At 36.9% G+C, this 20,723-nt stretch overlaps 3 protein-coding genes and 1 pseudogene across 6 annotated transcripts; 1 reads left to right on the top strand and 3 right to left on the bottom strand.

Moving 5' to 3' along the window:
- Positions 1 to 179: 179 nt before the first annotated feature.
- Positions 180 to 6,677, bottom strand: LOC114728126 (sodium/hydrogen exchanger 2). Of its 3 annotated transcripts, XM_028914967.1 has the most exons (14): positions 6,344 to 6,677; positions 6,122 to 6,240; positions 5,583 to 5,680; positions 5,362 to 5,418; positions 5,052 to 5,098; positions 4,764 to 4,958; positions 4,398 to 4,444; positions 3,090 to 3,156; positions 2,034 to 2,134; positions 1,652 to 1,753; positions 1,247 to 1,385; positions 1,092 to 1,154; positions 915 to 995; positions 180 to 822 (listed from the first exon to the last, which is right to left on the bottom strand). In XM_028914967.1, exons 1-14 carry the CDS (start codon positions 6,521 to 6,523, stop codon positions 472 to 474), a joined length of 1,647 nt encoding a protein of 548 aa, XP_028770800.1. In that variant the 5' UTR covers positions 6,524 to 6,677; the 3' UTR covers positions 180 to 471. The 3 variants fall into 3 exon arrangements, with proteins under 3 accessions (XP_028770800.1, XP_028770801.1, XP_028770802.1); XM_028914968.1 differs by lacking the exon at positions 180 to 822 and having other exon boundaries at positions 959 to 995; positions 1,092 to 1,135; XM_028914969.1 differs by lacking the exons at positions 180 to 822; positions 915 to 995 and having other exon boundaries at positions 1,089 to 1,135.
- A 1,319-nt stretch (positions 6,678 to 7,996) lies between these two features.
- Positions 7,997 to 10,549, bottom strand: LOC114728125 (uncharacterized; annotated as a pseudogene).
- A 659-nt stretch (positions 10,550 to 11,208) lies between these two features.
- LOC114728130 (UPF0603 protein At1g54780, chloroplastic) lies at positions 11,209 to 13,304 on the top strand. Its single transcript, XM_028914979.1, has 3 exons — positions 11,209 to 11,722; positions 12,071 to 12,263; positions 12,912 to 13,304. Exons 1-3 carry the CDS (start codon positions 11,273 to 11,275, stop codon positions 13,157 to 13,159), a joined length of 891 nt encoding a protein of 296 aa, XP_028770812.1. The 5' UTR covers positions 11,209 to 11,272; the 3' UTR covers positions 13,160 to 13,304.
- Positions 13,305 to 14,887: 1,583 nt separating this feature from the next.
- On the bottom strand, positions 14,888 to 19,727 carry LOC114728128 (kinesin-like protein KIN-1). 2 transcript variants are annotated; one of them, XM_028914974.1, is made up of 14 exons: positions 19,565 to 19,727; positions 19,350 to 19,452; positions 18,621 to 18,664; positions 18,153 to 18,182; positions 17,938 to 18,063; positions 17,812 to 17,837; positions 17,584 to 17,665; positions 16,961 to 17,002; positions 16,847 to 16,880; positions 16,445 to 16,740; positions 16,271 to 16,362; positions 15,896 to 16,010; positions 15,647 to 15,826; positions 14,888 to 15,145 (listed from the first exon to the last, which is right to left on the bottom strand). In XM_028914974.1, exons 1-14 carry the CDS (start codon positions 19,676 to 19,678, stop codon positions 14,987 to 14,989), a joined length of 1,443 nt encoding a protein of 480 aa, XP_028770807.1. In that variant the 5' UTR covers positions 19,679 to 19,727; the 3' UTR covers positions 14,888 to 14,986. The 2 variants fall into 2 exon arrangements, with proteins under 2 accessions (XP_028770807.1, XP_028770808.1); XM_028914975.1 differs by lacking the exon at positions 14,888 to 15,145 and having other exon boundaries at positions 15,679 to 15,786.
- Between the last annotated feature and the right edge of the window lie 996 nt (positions 19,728 to 20,723).

Below are 20,723 nucleotides of genomic sequence, written 5' to 3'. Positions count from 1 at the left end.
CGTCTCCTTCCCTCTTGGGAGGAATTCTAAAGTAATCTGAAAGCGTAACGTGACGTGCTCTATATTGTGCACATAACAAAGTCTACTTGTTTTATATTCTGTGCAGAATTCTATTTTTGGCCAAAACAAATTAGTGAAAAATTTCTATTTTAAATTTTTATCGACTATAAAGACATGAAATGCATAATTATTAATTACCATCGTCATAAGACAGCTTTCCTGTGTATTTGTCTTGCAACTGACAGATATAAATGATCAAATACCATACATCACAATACAAAATCTAGAAAACTAAATCCTATAGTGCACCAATGTGTGAAAGTCACACCGACACCGTTATTGACTTGAAAATAGTGTGACTTTATATAAATTTTATTTCTGTATGAACAAATGTGTCTGCTGGGAGTAGGGCGGGGAATAGATGCATATAACGACGCTCAATTGATACATGCGCAGAGCAGCTGAAACAAACTAAGTAGCTGCATTGTCTGGAGCTGGGGGAGCGTCCGGCGGTTCATTAGAATCGGAAGAAGGAGAAACAGGAACAAATGGAACAAAACCCCTCCCACCAAATATTGGCCTCATATATTTATCGTCAAATTTCCTCCAAAAGTAGTGAACCGTTGACGTGGGATTACTTATCAGTAAACTTAGGCTGCCTCTCCTCCGGCCTGGCTGATTATTGCCCTGGTCACTGGGACCAACATTTTCAAGGAGTAAGAATCTGAAATCCTCCGTATTTTCAGTGGACTCAGAAATCGCTGGTTTTGAATGCCTCAGCTGCACCGCCTGAATCAAGGGCTTTGTTATGGAACCAAACACCTTCATTTGCAATGGGAGGTTTCACGTCAATACAATCTACATTTGATCATGCCTTGATGCGGTTCATATAATTTACAGAAGAGGAAACCCACCATAGTACTGAATAATACGACGGTTATGGTGGAGGTGATCACCACTGCACTTTCTTGAGCTGACAATCTCGCCTTTTCAAACTGCAATTCCAAGTAGCCAAAATAAATGCCTGTCTTATAGGGGGAACTTAAAAACATGTCTTTAAAAAGAATGAACTTGGCATGACATCTACTAACCTGGTAATAGCACAAGGCAATAGTCACTGCACCTCTCAATAAGCCTGCCCACCATATTATAAACTGACATTTTTGAACATTTAATCAGGAATCAAATGAGGTCAACTGACCTAACAACACTGAGAACTAATGAGTTTGAAGTCCCGAATTATCACCTGCGATCGGAACTTGATTTTGGAACTTTCTTGTCTCTCGATGCAGTTTTTAATGTTTGAAATAGGAAACACAAAAGCTGCCCTACCAATCAACACTAACGCCAAGAAAGCTGAACTAACAGCAATTGAAGTCCCCAAGCTGTTCGTATAACATGGGAATATGACAATTTAGAGAACTTATAGTGCACCACTGGTTTGTGAACTCAATCAATGGTTACATAAAAACGTAATCCAGAACAACCAATTTAATCAAAAGCCACGTTGATTCCATCTAACACAATGGACCAACTCTTAATTAACTTATCCTCTAGGCAGAGGGAAAGTAATGCAGACAATCTGTTATTTCCCGTGCTTGGCTGGTTTTTGCACAAGTCAATATCTACAAAATAGGAAGCTCTTAGATACCTTGCGTTGCTGGTTTTCCATTTTTCAAGATTCAAGGCATCCATGCCAACATATAGAAATATAAAAGTTTCGGCGATGAATGAGAGAGTTGCAAAAGCATGCCTGCGATCAAGAAAGTAGTTCCATGAGGTGCATTCTAACTAAAACCATCCCTTTTCTTTTTCCTTTTCTAATTCTAATATGTCAAAATAAAGTTTGAAATATTCACCAGAACATGAAGAAAAAGGAAATAAGAGAAGAACAAGATGTAATAGAATGAAACGATTTTTCATTAAACTTAGCAACCAAATTTCTAATACGACCCTTTCCTTCATAACTGATTAACGATTAACACTAGTATCAGCATGCCCTAACCAAAGGGAGTTACAGATAATTTCCTTACTTGGTAGTTATCCTCGAGCTTTCTGTAACGTTGTGCCACGTGTAGTGTGACATGACAATGCCACAAAAGAAGATTGTCAAAATCCCACTGAGACTCAAAAGCTGCAAAAGCCAGAACTGTTTATAGCTTAGAATTATAAGCCAAATATTAATCAAAGAGAGGCCAAAAAAAAAAAAGAATTTGATAAGACCCAACTCCCTACCACCACTAGAACATATGAAGAGGGGCACAGGGGAGTGGCAAAAAGGCAGAAAATGGGGATCTATTGGTCCAATGAAAACATAATGTTTAGAAGTCAGATAAAGCAGAAGATAGAGCATCAAAATAAGGGAGTCATGATGAATGGATGGATGTCAGTGGGGTATATAAAATAGAAGGGCAGGGAAGGTTTGGGGAGGAGAGGGAAATTATGAGTCAAGCTTAGGCTTCAGGTGGAAAGCCAATCCCCTCGAAAGACTGGCATGTATGTTGTTTAGAAATTTTATAGTGTCTGAGTCTGCACCTTTTCTTATGTGTTACGTACTATGTTAGTAATCTGATACTGTGTTTGTTATCCTTCCTTTATTAGTGTCATTTGCTTCCGTAACAGGAATATCTAAGTGGGTTGTGTATAATTGTTCTGCATATCAGTATGCACTGTATCTGGAAGTAATGCATTAGAGCTTTTATTTTTATTTTCTGGTGTAAAGCTGTACTTTGTTTATCCGAGGGAGATCAACTGGAAGCATTTGTTAAGGGTTCTGTAAGAATTATAAAGCAAATGATTTCACTGTCATGCTCTCAGCTGCCGCCATTCAGTAGGGAAAACCTCTCTCTATAATCCTATAGCACTTATGCCAGTAAACTCTAATTTTGCATCTCTACTGTTATTGTTTTCTTACATGCATAAATTCAATTCAGTACTGCCACTCCCTATGGCAGATCGTGATGATGGAAAGATATAATTAGAGTACGTATGAAGAATTTTTACATAACCTAAACACCTAAAATACTTCATTTTCTCTTCAAAGACAAGATTTTATAAGCATATTTTCATGGTGGAGATGGTTAAGGTACCTCAGCAATCATGTATGATAAATAAGCCATAAGCATCATGAGTGCGACTTCACGATCTGTAGAATGCCTGTTAATAAAAGGAAATGTGTCAAATAGCATAAAGTCCATCAGGCTTACAATTCATATTTAATACGCTAATTAGGGTCCTTGCTTGAGCCAATGATAAATCTAAACAAGCATTTCATAAAATCAGCTTGCTCTTACTTGCCGGTGTTTTCTGTTGTCTTTTGATATTGAAAGTAAATATCTTAACATGATTTTGCATTCTTTCAAAGCGGAATGAGTGCGGAGATCAAATTCCATTGCCATATGCTAGTGCTGTTTACATTACAATTATACAGTGAAAAAGGGAGGACAAAACTAAAGAAATCCGTATGTTATGACTTTTTATCCTAACTGAGCCCATTGTATGGCCAATCGTTTTCCTTGAACTTCCAAGTTCACTCCAAATCGAACAACAATAGAAAAGTTTATAATAAAAAAAGTATTATACATCCTACCAGATTTAGGAAGGCAAGAAATTGTTTATTTCAGTTGCAAGGGACGCTAAGAAGCATTTGAGGGATATACAACTGGGACCTATATGTTTCAACTTTTTTTAATAAATCATTTTTTGTTTTTTTGTTTTCAAAAATAAGTAATTAAAATATAGAAAAATTCATATTTCTAATTATTTTGTGAAACTATTTTGAATAACTTATGATTATTTTAAAAAGCACTTTCAAACAAAAATAATTTTTAGGGTTAATACCATCTTTAGTCCCTGAAATTTGATCTCATTTTGGTTTTAGTCCTTGGAATTTGAAATCATGGTTCTGGTTCTTGAAATTTGATTTCATGTTGGTTTTGATCCTTGAAATTCAAAACAAGTAGTTTTGGTTTCTGAAATTTAGCCTCATTTTGGATTTGGTCCTTCAAGCAAGGACCAAACTTCTTAAACCAGATCAAACTGAAGTCAAATTTCAGGGACCAAAACCATTAGTTTAAAATTTCAAGGACCAAAACCAAAATCAAATCAAATTTCAGATATTAAAACTATTGGTTTCAAATTTCAGAGATTAAAACCAAAATAAGATCAAATTTCAAGGATTAAAGATGGGGATTAACCCTAGTTTTTTTAATTGTAACCAAACAAAAATGACTTCTGCTTTTCATAAAATCTCTAAACAATCAATCACATTTTCAGCTAATTTGAAAATCACTTATTTTAAGCTTAAACAAAATATGTCCTTAATAGCTGAACAGTTAAATGTACTTGTGTAAGGTTATACATGCAGATTTATACAGAAGCAACATGAATATTCATACCTTCCAAAGTAAAGTGTTTTAATAGTAAAAGCACTCAAAAGGCCAACCTGAAAAAATCACGATATAGGTCAGAAAAGAAATGGAACTCCTCTTCCAAAGACTAAGAATTGAATGTTTAATTTGCAAGGACTTTGTGACTCATTGGGGAACAGTTCCTAGAAGACTCAAGCAGGCATGAATGAACCAGATTACAACTCTGAAAATCAATCAATGCATACCCTACGGGCTTTCAGAGAGCTTACTCAATGTGCTAGTGAAACGGTGAGTTCACATTGTATATTAAATAACACCTAATGAGATGAATAACCTCATGAAATAAATACTTAGAATCTTCACTTAGCAAACAGCACATTCGGTTATACTTACTGATATACCAAGGACAGTGCTAGTGAGGAAGAGGTAAAGGAATGTCCCCAACAATTTCAGGGCTGTAGTGGCACTGATGCTGCTGAAGTCAAGGGACTGGACTGAATTATAAAGTACAATGGAGGTTGCGTCATTTACAACTCCCTCCCCAAATACAATGCTGTATAGGAAGGGTGTTTCATCTTGACTGAGAACCTTAACCAAAAAAAAGAAAACCAAAGCATGAAATTCAAGTATCAATTTCTTTCAGAAACAACATTTGGGATTTAAGCTGAGATTAGGATATACCTGCAATGTACAAACTGAATCAGTTGCTGAGAATATGGCACCAATGGCTTCACATGTATGGGTTCATGAACAATCAGAATAGAAGAATAAATGGTGACCAATTTAAGAAGAAGAGGGAGAATTATAAACATGGCAACGAAATTTTTTGCACGTAAGGACCAACTACAGGATATAGTTATCCCGTTCAACTTCTAAACTGAATAGCCATTTTGTCGTTATTTGATTCCTAAATTTAAGAATTTCATGGGAGGATATTTGTTTATAATTCTCCAGAAAATAAATGCTTGTATCAAATAATAATTTTGTTTACCTAGATAATCTTGAATATTCAAGCTTAGACCTATCTTCCTGAGCAGAAAAAAGGCACCTGGAGAAGTTGTAGAAATAAAAACAGATAATTTTTATTCCTTACATCATATTGAAACATATACTATGTAGATTGACAAATTGATAGCAACATGCAAAGTCTCTGGATAAAATAATCACCATGAGACCCAAAGTAACTAAATTTCAGGAGAACTCAGATCTTACCAGCTGATATGAAGCAGAACGAAATAACAGTTCCAATGACTCCAAACAGCAGAATACTTGAAAAATTCTTGAAGAACTGCTTCTTCTTCACTTGGAAACTAACAAACAGTTAGAGGTGAATTAAACCAAGAAGAAAAACAACACCAAAACCTTATTAGGAAGAAAGAACTTAAGACTCTAATACTTCGTAATCTCCTAGTCTGACAAGCCTCTAGATTAACAAGCTGGCACTTTACACTCTTATCTCTTATCAGGCGAAAAAATACTTATAATGTGATCTAGAACCGAACCTCGGAATGCAGAGTCCTCGCGGATGTCTCCAGAGGTCTAAAATCATCCGCGGCTCACTTCCCAGAATAATTAGCATTTACAAAACGCTGGACTTACATGAAAATTTAACTACCAAGGCCCAGAAATACTTTTCCCAGAATTAGGCAAAATTTCCAAACACATGGTTATAATTATTATTATACTTCCTTGGGATCCTGTGGTACCAAACAAAGCAGAGGTATGGCAGAGGTATGGGAGAGAAATCATACCCGGCATTAAAAATGATAGGAGGAAGCAAGTAAAGAAAGAACAAGTCTTCGCTGAATTTGAAAAATTCAGTATTACTGAACTTGGTCACCAGCAAGACCACCGCTCCAGAACACAGGCCCTGTACAAAAACCAAAACCAAGCTCCAAAGCAATTAAACATCATGAAATAACGGCGCATTCGGAATAAATCAGGAAGGATGGAATGAGCCGAGTAGGCAGTACCAGAAGGAGGGCAGTGATGGATTCATTGGCCCAGCGGTTCTCTTCGAGAAGGTGACCGATAACGATGCAAGCGCAGAGAAGTGCGAAGAAGACACAGAGAGCGATAACGGTGCTGGTGTTGAGATATGATGTGGAAAGTGGAAGTGGGAAGAAAGCAGGAGTGGCTTCAAGAAGAGCCATTTGGAGGAGTGAGTTACGGCAAGAGCTGGCATTCGGAGGGAAGAATTCCCGGAGCCGCAAAATAGTGCTTGAAGCTCAGTTATGCACACTTGGTTGCTTGACATTTCAAGCATGGGATACGATGACTGATGAGGAATGTTAGTTGGAAGGGGTTTAGACCTTGTGATGGACGAAAGTTGGAGGTAACGTAATTATAAATTTATAATAGGTGGGGGGAAGTCATTCGTACAGAGATCCATTTTCAATTAATCACCAACTTTCAAGACGTGGGTTTACAGACTTCAGCGCAGCCGCAAAAATAGCAGCATGAAGGGCCATTGATTGGTGCGTCTACTTGCTCGAACACTGGAGAGCGACCTCCCGGGAGTCCGTTCCCCTCCTCTCCCACTTGTTTGTTTTATTTTATTTTATTTGGCCAAAACTCCCACTTGTTTATAAAAGCGCCATTTGTCAGAAAAAGAAAGATTAAAGTCGTAAATTACGCGGTAAAGAAGAGCTCCACCCAAAAAACCCAAAAAAATGTGACGGCGTGGGATTACTATTACTATTTTTTTTTTAATACAAGTCACGCCAGGTATTATTAAATCATTTTGATTTTATTGCTATTCTATTCTATTTTGGGCCTGCATCCTCAAGTGGCTTTTAAGAAATTTAATATGACAATTAACATATGTCCACGCAAGTCCCTTCCGTCCCGACTCACTCTTCCCAATTGAATGCAAAAATGGGCCTAGCCTGGTGTTCAAGAATGTCCTGAAATTGGTGAATCTGCCTTATGATGTAAACTGGATATCCTTTTCATGACAAATGCAAAATTTAATGACTGAGCAGCATTATTTATAAAGGAATATTTTTTTCATTATATAGATGGATATATTTTCATGTTTTCATTGTAACAGTATTTCACATGAAATTCAACAAATTTTTCATGAGTCGTTGATAAATAGCATAATTTGTTATATATTTTATAGATATCCAGGTGACATTGATATTAGTAATTGACGGGATTTTTTTCTTTCTTGGGGTGAAAATACGGGCCCCAAGCCCATTCTTAAATCAGATTGATGGGATTGTTACATGTGAAGAGAGGCCATCCCGCAAAGCAAGCGCTTGGGATGAGACCGTAGATCTCAGGATTATCAGTTGAAGGTGGGGCCCATTATCTCAATGTTCAATAGGCCCCGTCGGGGCTGTCATGCCAGCAGCAGCATGTGAAGTTGGGGACCTTGAACCTTAATTAAGCCAGGATTTTATTTATTTATTTGATTTCAAAAAATCATCAATAACTACATAAAATATTAAAATGAGTTATAAATATGATAATTGATGTAGCAAAGATAGACGTAATTATATTCAAAAAAGAGATGCAGCGGAGTAACAATGGAATGCTTGTCAGGCGTCAGCCTTCACAAACTGCAGACTAAACCATGACTGAATGCTACGATCATCAAAACCATGCGTGCTGGCCTTGTGTAAATACGGACTTCGACATTAGATTTTATTATCTTTGAATTACTCTACCACTTATTCCAGTCTTGAAATCAAATTTAGAGATGCCATACTCACTTCTTTTCAATTTTTTTCATATTTTGTAGGTGAATGAAAATTCCAGCCACCAAAAAACAAGACCAACGATCTCCTGCGAAGTTTTCATAGAAGTCTTGCCTCAAACATGTTTGAAAACATTGAGGACTGAAGCCCTTGAGGGCGTGATCTGCCAGTTCACAAAATTCAGCAAATGGCTAAAGAATTGTTAATGATATAGCAGCGGAACGAAGTTTTACACCATCCCTCTCCCACCTGAACTGCGGCGCTGTAGCCCCAGCAATAATTGCCTGGAAAACATAATATTAATTAAGCTAGGACTTAGACAGTCCTATCGGTAAAATGAAGGTGGTACATACCTTTCCGCTGCTAACACCCGCCATCAATGCTGCGTGCTCTTCGTATCTACCAAATTCATAGAAATAGTACGTCCTGATATATAAAAAGCCAATATTGCATTGGAATATCATTTCATGTTGAAGGTTAAATATAGTTGTTTGCAGATAACACCGCAACTGCATGCAAGATTAATTCAGCCATTCATAGTTTTTACTCATCAGTTCTATGTCGAGCAAACCAAAAGAGAGAGATTTCTTTCAACAGCTGAAAACGCCGAGAAGGAATACATATTTCGTGCCTTAATTCTATTCGTTGCCGTTAATATTTATAGTATGGGATCTCCCTTTCTCCAGGGAGGTAAAAAGAGTATACGTTGTGGAATTCCCTCAACTGTTAGGTAGCTATATTATAATCCTTTTGAAATCAAATTTACCTGAAATCATCCTCTTCCTTGATTTTTATTGTTCGAGCAGAGTAAAGAGTTGCCCCTCCTGCAAGGCCATGAGCAAACTTGGATACCAAAAGCCAGGGATAAAATTGTTTTGCATCAGGAAAATATTGGCGCTGAGGATTTCTTCTTGAGAACTTTACAAGGGGTGAGCAAGTATAATCAGCACGCACTGTAGCTAAATTCTTCTGGAATTGATCGGTTAATCAAGAGGAAGTATGCTGGGGTGGCAATTTTATTTGAGACATTGCATGAAGTTAAACGTTGGTGGGTCATGTGAGCAAAGGGGTGTTGGATGCTTATTTGTTTAAAGCATGATGATCACGAAGGGGCATGGTGGCAGATTGTTTGGATGAGGCAATGCTGGAAAGGCTCAACCTATAACATATTGCAGAACCAAGCAAAGCGAGCAAACAGAATTTTAAATAAAAATTTAAACCTGGAACAAATATTCTTGCCGCACTCTTCAAGGACCCTAAATCAGTTATGTCCTGTGCCTGCTCCAATCAGCGAGGAATATGTAAGCTCCTAAAAAGATCAAAACCAAGACTGGAACTGTATCTAACATCAATTACAGTAACTAGTAATAATGATAATAAAGCTGCATTGAAGGTCCAATTACCTCTAAGAAGGTGATTTTTAGTTGATTGGTTGGGCGAGTAACAACACTGAGAACCTCAGATCTGTTTCAACCAAAGGAAAAAAAACCAGAAATCCAAGATGTAGTTAAGGACTGCTTTGGAAATTTATTTAAACCTTGGACAGAGTAACTTCAAATTTTCTCCCTCTCAGATACAAAGGAATCAAATATACGCGTAAAGTATATATGCCAATGTCTGGCTGACAGCCTGACAGTTGTCAGGACACTGCTCAGCTTCTCCAGCAAATGTATGTCAAAATTTAAGTGTTATAATGCTTTCAATTTATTTACATAATAGTTTACAACGAAATCAATTATATGGTGAAAAAGCACAAGTCCTCCATATCTCTTCAAAACATTAAACAAAAGCGAAACAAGAAAATAAGAGTTCAATAATAAGAATACCCATCGGGTGATGCAAACCGTGCAGCAAAAGTCTTTGGCTTTGCCTTGTCCCCATAAAGAGAAAGTCCCGCATTATAATCCTACAAAGCATGGATGGGAATTTCAGCCATTCGCCTATTCGGAAAAAACTCACAAGGCATAACCCATGCCACAACTAAATTACTAAAGTAATCGACATTGAATGGCAAAAAAGAAAAATCTCAATATTAAGAAAATGTGGCAACATCGATATCATAATGAGAAAAGAAAACATAACAGCAAACATTCGTCATCAGTTGGTCAGTTGGTCAGCAGCGCATAGTAGATTATTTGGAAGTTACCTCCGGCTCATTGATGTCCTGGAAATTAGGTGGGACGCGAATAGCAAACCCATCGCCGTAGAATTGAAACCAGGATTTCGTATTCTCAATGCTAGAAAGAAGCGATTTGGAAGGCAGAACTTCAGCGGAAGATTGCGCAAGTGGGAGTTGAGGAGCTAAAGTGAGGCAGAGCAAAGAAGTTTTGAGTAGCAATGCCTCTTGGAGGTTGAGTTGGAGTTAGGGATAGAAACTACGGGTTTGGGGATGAAGGAGAAGTACTTGCGGAAGCTGGGATTAGGGTTGTGGATAGGATTTCCAGGATTCGAAAAAGGGGAGAGAGGAATGGCCATGAAAGAGAATGAGGACAGTTATCATGGCCGTTACTAATGGAGGTGACCAGACACGGTGCCTTTTGGGCAAGGTAGCTCCTGGGCATTCCGCGGCATAAGGGGTGGTTAAAAGTCATTTCAACCAGGACTTGTGCTTAAATATATAGAGAAAAATCGTATTTTCCCGCTAAGATTTATTTATAAATTAGGGGGCATGATTTACATGCAAGTCAGTATTTCTTTTTCTCCCAAATACGCGTAAGTCTCACTATTCATATTTTTAGAGTGGAATCATAAATTTTATCAATATTTTTCTGCCATCATGAGTTTTATAAATATATAGACATATATTAAAAACATACGTAAAATTTTCTTACTCTTTGAATTAAAATGTTCAACATTAAGTCATTTTTTGTCGTTAATTTTTAACTTAATAATCTTATGTCGGTAAAAAAAAATTTTAGGAAAAATTATACTTTAAATTTACTTGAACTAAATCAGCTCATTGAGGATTTTTGAATTTTAAGTGAAAAACAGATGGGAAAAAAACTTGTGGGCCAGATGGACCAAAAGACCCTCGAGGGTAATAGACGTTATCCAAACACAGCCAGCCAATGGATGCCACCAAAAATCTGAAGCATACAGAGTACTGAGAAAGATGTGGTAGGCAAGAGAGCATCAACTTTCCGTTGATGAATCCTTTCTTCTCCCTCAATCTGCCTCTCTGATCTGCTAATCTCCCTCATGGCAACCATTTTTTCACCTCACTCGCTCTCTCCCTCGAAATTCAAAGCTTCATCCTCCAAAATCCTTTCGTCTTCTCCCTCTATTCCGCCCAACAAGTCGAATTCTCTCTTCTGCATCAAGCCCTATACTTCCAGTCACAAAAAGCATCAACCATCATCTCTCAAACTATCTTTGCCTAAATGCACCAGCTGGTTGACCCAGGCTCAGCAGGGACTGGCAGCTTTGGCTATTTCCTTGGCACTCAACTTTAGCCCACTATTGCACACTGACAATGCGCTGGCATCTGAATTCGATGTGCTCAACGAGGGGCCACCTAAAGAGTCGTACATCTTTGACGATGCAGGAGTGCTTAGTCGAGTGACAAGGTCGGATTTGAAGCAGTTGATGTCGGATTTGGAATCCAGGAAGAATTTTCACATCAATTTTATCACTGTTCGAAAGCTTACGGTTAGTTGTGCGACTTTTAAACCCAATCTCTGTTATCCTGACACTCTTACTTTCCCATGCTTCCATAGTCATAGGAGTGTGTAAGACAAGCGATTCCTGTCAAAATGTGGTGTGTAGTTTTATAATTTTTTATTAGTTGATATACGAGTGGTGAAAAAGACTAATTTTGTAACCATTTATTAACTTCCAGAACAAGCTTGTTTGGAAAGTAAAGATGAATTGACATAAAAATTTGGGAACTAAATTTGTAAGGCTTTTCCACAGTTGGGTTTACCCTGCCTTTATATGTCAACTGAACTGCTGATAAACGGAATGATAGATGTTTTTGGAATTGTGAGGTGGTTACAGAGCAAAGCTGATGCTTTTGAGTATGCTGACCAAGTTTTGGAGCGTTGGTATCCCACTGTAGAAGAAGGAAACAATAAGGGTATTGTGGTTCTTGTGACTAGTCAGAAAGAAGGAGCGGTCACAGGCGGCCCAGCATTTGTCCAAGCTGTAGGAGAAAAGGTCCTTGATGCCACCGTATCCGAGAACCTTCCCGGTACTTCTTACCTCTCACTTTTTATTGTTCACTATGCAAACACTGTCATCAATTAGTGCTGATAAAGTTTCCAGATAAATAGATGGCAAACTTGGGGTGACGATTGTCATTTCCAGATGAAGTTTGAGCAATGAACTTCGATATGTAATTATTCATAACCATATCTACCTGTTGCTGTATGTTTTGGGATCCAGTTTGTGGTTTGAAAGATAAAGTAATGAATCCAGACTATATAATATTTATGACATGCTATGTGCTCGATAAAAAGGTGGTGGCAGATTTTGATTGAAAGACCCTTTTAGAGCTGACGTAAGAAGACTCGCATTATCTTGACTTCAGTTTAATGAGAAGGGTGACTGTTGGATGTTTGTACTTACAAGGTTTTCTAATCAGCTTTAAGAGTTTGCATCTCCACGTTTCTGCCTATATTATGCATCCCCATTCATTTTACCAAGTTTCCCAAAGATTTAAAACGGTCAATTTGAATGGACATCATGAATAGTTGACTCCTGCTGTTGGAATTGCACAGACTATTCTTTTCCGTGGAAATTTCATAATAATTCGTCACTGTTGGTATAAAAGATCGTCAATCTTGATTTTGTTTTAACATACAGCAACCTGATCAACATGTCTAGTTTATATATGCAGTGTTGGCCACGGATGAGAAGTACAATGAAGCTATTTATAGTACGGCCAAACGGCTAGTTGCGGCCATTGATGGGCTTCCAGATCCTGGTGGGCCGACATTCAAAGACAACAAACGAGAGTCTAACTTCAAATCCAGGGAAGAGACGGAAGAGAAACGTGGACAATTCTCTCTTGTGGTTGGAGGCTTGTTAGTCATTGCCTTCGTTGTTCCCATGGCACAATACTATGCCTATGTATCCAAAAAATAAGAAAATGGTTATGTACATTAGATGTCTCTCAGATTGTTACTCTTCCAAAATCAAACGTATAATCTGCATTTGTAACGATGGTTATCTTACGATTGAGCGTGAGAAAGCTTCAGAATAATATCATACCTTTGACCTGTAACGGCAAGTATGAATTATTTCAACTTCCAGAATATGCAGTGTGTCCAGTGGTGGAGGGCATGGGTCATTAGCAAAATGCTCAAGGTTCAAGCATGCATTTCACCGTTTACACTCCGTTTAAGTGATACGATCGTGCATGCGAATCCACTTTTAATGGACAACAGTCCAGAGCATGACAAGCATTTAAATCGGAACATCTATCCACATCCCAACCCGGAGCTAACAAAAGATGGCTTTTCGTATAGTTCCTTATTATTATTATTCCTTGTATTTTGACTAATCGTGAAAAATCCAATTCAGCTTATCCACGCCACGCACAAGAGGGTGGAAAGACAAAAAAACAAAAACAAAAAAATTAAATGCTTGTTTTCATTATTTAGTACTCCCTCCGTTCCTTATTATAAGAGACATTTGATGCTTATGGCATGTTCCTATATATAAGAGACACTTACAAGTTGTCTCTACTTTTTTGTGTTGATTTACTATTTTACCCATATTTATTATCTCCAACTCTCACTCTCTCTCCCTCCCACTTCTCTTTCTTTTAATAATTTAATTGTTCTCTCTCATGCTCTCTCTCCTTATTAATGAGGGCATTTTTGGAAAAAAAATTATACTTTTTGCACATTAATTGTTCTTAACTAATTTTAACTGTTTTTTTGATCAACGTACTTCGGTTATTTGTCTCTTATAATAAGGAACGGAGGGAGTACTTGTTTGACACCATTTATATAAACACGTTTCATATAAGTTAAAGACAAAACTTTTTACAGTTAAAAAACTATTTATAAACTATTTTAAACAGGTTTTTTTTTCATAAAATCACCTATAAGTACATTTTATGTTGAGACAAAATTACTCTTACATGCTTACCTACAATTAAAAAACTATTTAAGTTACTATCTCCAACCTTTAATATTAGACCTTATTTGACTTTTATTTTGATTTTAAATATAAGACTTCAATCTATTTTGTCTTTCATATTTATCTATTTCTTTCAAATCAGTTTTTGTAGTAGTTATACATGTTAAATATTCAATCAAATGGTAATTATAATTAATACATATGATTAGCAAGAATATTCTAAAAAAGACAACATTTAATTATTACAAATAATTAACTCAACAAATTTTTTTAATTTATTCAAATTAATCAACTAGCCTTTATATTAAGCACTGGAGATAGTATTTCAAATGAGTGAAAGTCCAAATTTCCGGCCCCTTACAATGAAATGAATGAGGTTTTTTTTTTTTCCAGAGTTTGTTTTGGGCTTCTGGCAAACGGTAAAACTACTGAACTAAGTGGTTAAAGCAGCGTCGTTGTGACGAACGACGGATCAAGAAATCATCATGATTCTATCGGTAAAGAACTAAAGATATTCAGAGGACAACCAAACCATTTATATGAAAAAAATAAAATAGCAATCATACTTACGCTATGCCGTAATTTAATGGGCCTGACCATCCCGGATCAAATTTTTCACATGGAACCAAGCGCGTAATTGAGTCCGCTTCAGGAATTGGACGGGCGGATGGCCATCGGGCATTAGACAACTCTTGTTGGGCACAGAAACAGTCATTAAGTACCAAGCATTGCAACTCTTTCGCGCGTCAAGGATTTCACTTTCCCTGTCTAGCCAACTAACAACGAAAATGATTCATTCAAGCTTTAAAAAAGTATGAATTAATGTCAGCAACTGGAGGGGGCAGCGTGAACCGATCGGCTACTGAAAAAGGCCAGGGTGCCCGAAATCATATTTGTAAAAACAGAATTTTTCACTTCCTTGCAGGCATCAGAGTTGGTGGCAGCGTCAAGTTTCGCCTTGAGAATGCTATTTTCCTTTCTGAGCTGTAAAATTTCAAAATCAACAGTTAAGTGAGCAACAAATGCAAGTCATACTTGTATACGCATAAAATCTCATTTTAGCATAGAATTACGATCCCTTCGTATCCCCTTGAGGTTCAATTTGGATGGGATTATATTACCTTATGTTATCTGAGTTAGTTTGATTTTCAATCTAGTTCTAAATACAAAATTTTAGTCTACTTTGTCTTTCATATTTATCTATTTTTTTCAAGATAATCTTTTCACTAGTTGCACATGTTAAAAATTTCATCACATGATAATTCTAACTAATTTTTTTAACTTATTCAAATTAGCCAACTAATTATTAGTATCAATAGTATTGCTTAGCTATTTGTGAGTTTCGAGTCTTGTGAATTTTCGTAAAAGCCCGGGCTTTGCACTGGGGTTTCTAGGAAATTAAAGGACACTAAGGTCAATGGACTGCAATGATCAGAGAAATTCTTTTCGAAAAAGAGACAGCTTTTGGCACTTTTCTCCTTTTACCTCGACAATGGTAGAGATAAATTGTTCCAAGGCTGCTTGCAGTGAGGAAATAGTCTGTAGAGTAAGATCTTCATAATCTGACTCCAGTTCTTCAACTGATTGAGGATCAAATACAATGCCCTCTAGTATGAATAATTCCTCTAGTAACTTCACATCATCAACATTCATTCTTTCCCTTAACTGTATCAACAGAGATTTACGAACTCAGATCACAATGAGGTACAAGGAAATCGGTTACAGTATTCTCACCTTGCTCAGAATTCTAGCGCACGCCTCATCAGCGAGTGGACGGGAGGCACAGTAATCTTTGATGCATTTTTCTTCATTGCAATCGACACGCGGGGAGGTTTTTACATGTTTCGCCCTGCTCCCAACACCAAGTCCCACAATGAGATAAGGATCATTAGTAGAATCTCCCCTCCCTAACTTGCAAATATCTTCCCTTGATCTGAAAAAACTACTTAAAGTCGATCTCACTTTTTACATTTAGAGTTGCTGCCCATGTTATCAATTAGACTTTGTTGACTGCTAAGCAAGTTAGTTGTGTTATTCCATCCAACCCTGTGAATATCTATATTTTCAATCACGTGGGACCGTGCTTATATACATTCATGGATAGCATACCTTGCACCAAATCGAAGAGTGGAAAGGGTCTCGGATGCATTTAGGGAACTTGGGGAGCAACAACAGAGTAATGCGGTCCTAGAATTCCCTCCCTGTGAACAAGTAACAACATATCTCTGGTTATATTAAAAAAAAGGGGTTACGATCTGATCAAGCCGAGGGGGAGGAACTAACAAGTGCATCCTGAAGAATTCGAGTGAGCTTGGAATCACGATAAGGGACGTGGTTTGCTTTTCCCGGTAAACCACAAGTGAGAGCATTTATGACATTCCCAAGTGCAGAAAGGGATTTATTTATGGACTTAGCTTCTTCTAGAACTCTGCCCTCAGCTCCTGTTTTCTCCACTTTTTCAGACCCCGCCAAGTCTACAAGAATGACTTTTCCAGACTTCGATCTTTTATGTTTGGTATATTCCAGCAGGATTGTGAATATATAAACACAATGGCTTCTGCTGCTAGCCATGTTCATTTCTATGGTTTTCAAGCTTAGGATGGTTGGAGAACGCAGGTAATATTCCCCTATGTATTGCTTGATCGTAGAACAAAAACGGTTGAGGAAAAAATAAAAGGAGGATACGGGTCTCTCCCACTGCTCGGTTAGCTATTCCCCTCTGCATATTTAAGATCAGAATTAGAGGCTAAAGTACTTTGTATCAAACTGTAATGGCTTCTAAAACTGTTCTTTGCTTACCGATAGGCTTTGTAATGCCTCGGCAGGATTCTGTACAGTTTTCTGAAGTGCGGAAAATGACCACTATTGTTAGCATTATATGCTATCAAGGTTTTCTCAATTGTAATAAAATGAATATTTGTCTTACTTTAATCAAATGTATCATGTAAAACTTATAGCAAGACATGTTCATAAACTATGTACGGAATGAATTGTTTCAGGTTTGATATAATAAATGGGTCTAATCTTATTTAAAATGAAGCGGGTTCTTGTTCTCGTGAAAAAATTGAGAGAGAACAGTATGCAATCTAAGACGTAACCACAACAAAGACTGTCAGCGGATGATAATTAACAATAAAATTCCCTTCTGAAGTTTGTGTCTGAAAAATAACAATATTTCTTATTAAAAAGAACTAATGACTTCAATTTATTTTTCCTGATTTATCTCATTTTGTCAGAATTTAATTTAGCTACATATCACTGTGCCAACAGAACATGTCATATTTACGTCTCATAATCTCATTTATTAAGAGCTAGCCAGCCAGGACATATATCTAACTGTAGAAAGGAAAATAGCTTTTGAACCAGATAAAAAAGAGAGAGAGCGAAATAGCGTATACAGAATTCCCACTAGAATTGCTCACCTCTGCTACCCCAGGTAATATTATTCCTTGTGTTTTGCTCTCCTTAATCTGTATATTGTCATTTGATAAATTGAATAGGTCCCTACGTAAGAGCAGAAAGAGTTATTCTACAGCTAAAAAGGTCGGCTATTACGATGCTTACCTTACTTTCTCCATGTAGATTTCCATTCAGATGCCACCGGCATGCACGATGGCCATAAGAAAAATAATTGCTTTCACGATGCTTACCTTACTTTCTCCATGTAGATTTCAGCCTGGACAAGCCCCCAAAAAAATCAGAAAAATTACCAAATTTAAACAAATGTTACTTCATTTACTGCAGATACTGGAGTTAATTGGTAAGTGCCTTGGTACCATTGACAGCTTAATTGAATACTTTATGTCTTCTTCGTCTGAACGATTTAGGGTATCAAAAAGTCCAAACACAACTCTGGGAAGCAGCCCCTTCTTCGGTTCGTCGCATTCTAATATACCAGGTCCCTGCTTCAGAAAGTCATACTAACTTGGTGTTGCTGCCTTTTATGTTCTATAAAATCATTATGAGGACAACTGAAGTGAAAATACTTCACCTCCATGCTATATGTCTTCCCGGCCCCAGTCTGCCGTTGATTGCAGAAAACAAATTCCCGATTAAAGTTAATTCAGAAACCGCATTCATAAATTGAGCAGATAGAATAAGAAAAACACTCAGCCAAAAATAGCAGAGTCCTTCCTGATGGAAAGCCAGAGATGACCTTTTATGCCAACGGTTAAACATAAAAATTTCATTCCTACTGAGATTTTGTGGAATATCTTGAACTCTTCGTATAGTTGATAGGAATACAACAAAAGTTCAATCGCAATTAAAATTTTGCGTGTTTTCTCGCCTTGTGATGCAACATATCTTTTCTCACCAGTTTTGACAGGATCTCATTCTAGTATGGAAGAACTAAAAAGATGTTACTGCATGCGTGTCTCACAAGCAGAATTGGTAATTGTTTGTGATACTAGGAGATCAGTAAGTACTGAAAAATATTAGCCGAGTAATGACATCTTACCTGACCATAAGTGATAATTGTCCCGTTAATAGCATTAGCGGCATCTGCTTCGTTGATGGAGAACATGTAAAGTCAAACGCATTATATCCTCGGGAAAAAATAGCAACACAAATAGGTAAAACTATCAGATTGGATCTCTTTCTATTTTTTTAATCTATTTATCCGTGTATTCGAAAGAGAAAAAAATACAAGAAAATGTGGCCATATACAGAGGATTTACATATCATCATCATATTTAATTTATCCACCCTTTTTCTTTATCACTTTCATATAATATACCCTCTTTATTCACTTTTATTTACATTCAAATTTTTGTGAGCGTAGAAAATCCAATCTCTGCAAGGCTATAGCTAAGGTACGTGCCATTGCCATTCTATCTAACTCTATTTTAAAGAACCATTCAGCTGTAAAATTCTATGCAACTGAAGTTGATGTTTGGGCTATTTTTTTGGGATTAGAGATCTGCTGGAACGAGGGACCAAAGGAAGTAGCGTTGTACAATGATTCTGTAGGCGCGTTAAACGTTTGAAGCCAGAACCATCCTTATGTTGATTTAGTTATCAAGATTAAAGAATTGGTGGCAAGAGATTCAAAGGTTTCTGTGTCGAAGGCTCAGAAAGGCTCAAAAAGTTGATGCCGTGTTTGGCCGAGATGAGTTTCTGATATCTAATTTATGGAAAGGAACTGAAATTAAGAAAGCGTCAGTATCTAGATGGAAAACATGTGTACCTCGAACTATGGGAAGAGCTAGGAATTCGTAGACTTCAGCCTGTTCGGATTTCTCATAGAACACTCTATCAAAGCTAAACGTGAAATCCTCTTCCTTCTCATCCTGATCAAAATCATTTCAAATCCAGAAGGCAATGCACTCAATATTTGAACGATCAATTTCATAGTCATAATGGAAATAAGGCGACGAAATGCTTGGTCTGGCAGATTAAAACCTTGAAAACAAAAGTTTCGGTGTCTACACTTCGAATGCAGACAGAACTATCGTCAATTCGGTTCTCCTTCGAAGACAAAGGCCTGAAGCGGGCACAAACAATAATATTTGACATTTTGCTTCGCCGTAAATAGTGTTCTCACTGCAATTCTTGATTCTTCGTTTGAACCCGGTGGTGAATGGTTATGCGATATCTCGAATAAAATACGAAGCGTGTATTTATTCACAGCGATCTCCGTCGATTTTCCACTGGCTTCGAGTGTCTGATTCCTCAGAAAGCTCATGCCCGGGCTTCGAGGCGGGAACTAAATTACACTACCTGTTTTCGGGGATTAATTTTGATTTTATATTTATTTATTTTTTAAAGATAATTTTTATAACGATGATTATTCTAATTAATAATATTTTAAAAAAATAACAAATATTTCTTATAAATTAGTTAACAAATTTTTATATTAAAAATAGGAGAAAAAAATATAAAAGACACTGTCATGTCATTCGAAGAGTTCGAATCTTCTTTGATCTTTTCCCCCTTTTTGACCGGCAACCTCATCTCCGAAGACCGGAGGCAAGAGAAAATTTTGAATTGGATGGAATTGGACCGAGGACGAGCCCAGCTGTAGATTTTATGGGCCTCTAAGGACAAGGTCACTAAGTCGGGGTGATAAGATTATTTTCTTGGATGTTGTGTGTTATTTAAAAAGTTGTATAAAAATGTTAATAAAAAATTTAAAAAAACCAAAAATAGAAAATAAAATAAAGGAAAACTGAAGCCTTATAAAAAAAATTGTTAGGTTTCTTTTGTTTCTCTGAATTCTTTGTATTTTTTTCCTTTATTAATAAAAATGTTCTTTTGTCAAAATACACACACACATAAAGCTTCGTGATGTTTCAAAATTCAGAATAAACTTCCTTGAATTTTTTTAATAAAACTCCTCTCACTATTACATTTTTCATTGTCTGATGAGTAAAATATTCACGATGCCCCACTTGAAATATAGGATATTTTAATATCCATATAATTTCTTCATACAGGTTAATGATCAGGATTTGTCGAAAGCACAGAGGATCTTTATACCCAGTTTTTTCTTCCAATTCTTTTTGATCGTGACAGTAGAAAGAGTGCCTATAAATAATAAAGACTTTCATTATCTTCTAAC

This window comes from Neltuma alba, unplaced genomic scaffold (assembly GCF_004799145.2).
Source record: "Neltuma alba isolate B1F8T4 unplaced genomic scaffold, ASM479914v2 tig00012521_pilon, whole genome shotgun sequence".
Lineage (NCBI taxonomy): Eukaryota > Viridiplantae > Streptophyta > Magnoliopsida > Fabales > Fabaceae > Neltuma > Neltuma alba.
Note: the sequence above shows the minus strand (reverse complement) of the source record. Positions and strands in the feature narration are given on the sequence as shown.

What these genes read in the sequence shown, in the direction of transcription:
- LOC114728126 (XM_028914967.1), bottom strand. Translation starts at nt 6,523, where the DNA reads ATGGCTCTTCTTGAAGCCACTCCTGCTTTCTTCCCACTTCCACTTTCC. An exon ending in GCACTGTCCTTGGTATATCA is followed by an intron (nt 4,445 to 4,763) that starts GTAAGTATAACC and finishes TGATTTTTTCAG; the next exon opens with GTTGGCCTTTTGAGTGCTTT. An exon ending in TGGAAAACCAGCAACGCAAG is followed by an intron (nt 1,386 to 1,651) that starts GTATCTAAGAGC and finishes TTATACGAACAG; the next exon opens with CTTGGGGACTTCAATTGCTG.
- LOC114728130 (XM_028914979.1), top strand. Translation starts at nt 11,273, where the DNA reads ATGGCAACCATTTTTTCACCTCACTCGCTCTCTCCCTCGAAATTCAAA. An exon ending in TCACTGTTCGAAAGCTTACG is followed by an intron (nt 11,723 to 12,070) that starts GTTAGTTGTGCG and finishes AGGTGGTTACAG; the next exon opens with AGCAAAGCTGATGCTTTTGA. An exon ending in CGTATCCGAGAACCTTCCCG is followed by an intron (nt 12,264 to 12,911) that starts GTACTTCTTACC and finishes TTATATATGCAG; the next exon opens with TGTTGGCCACGGATGAGAAG.
- LOC114728128 (XM_028914974.1), bottom strand. Translation starts at nt 19,678, where the DNA reads ATGTCAAATATTATTGTTTGTGCCCGCTTCAGGCCTTTGTCTTCGAAG. An exon ending in CCGAAACTTTTGTTTTCAAG is followed by an intron (nt 19,453 to 19,564) that starts GTTTTAATCTGC and finishes GATTTTGATCAG; the next exon opens with GATGAGAAGGAAGAGGATTT. An exon ending in TTATCTCTACCATTGTCGAG is followed by an intron (nt 15,146 to 15,646) that starts GTAAAAGGAGAA and finishes GAAATTTTACAG; the next exon opens with CTCAGAAAGGAAAATAGCAT.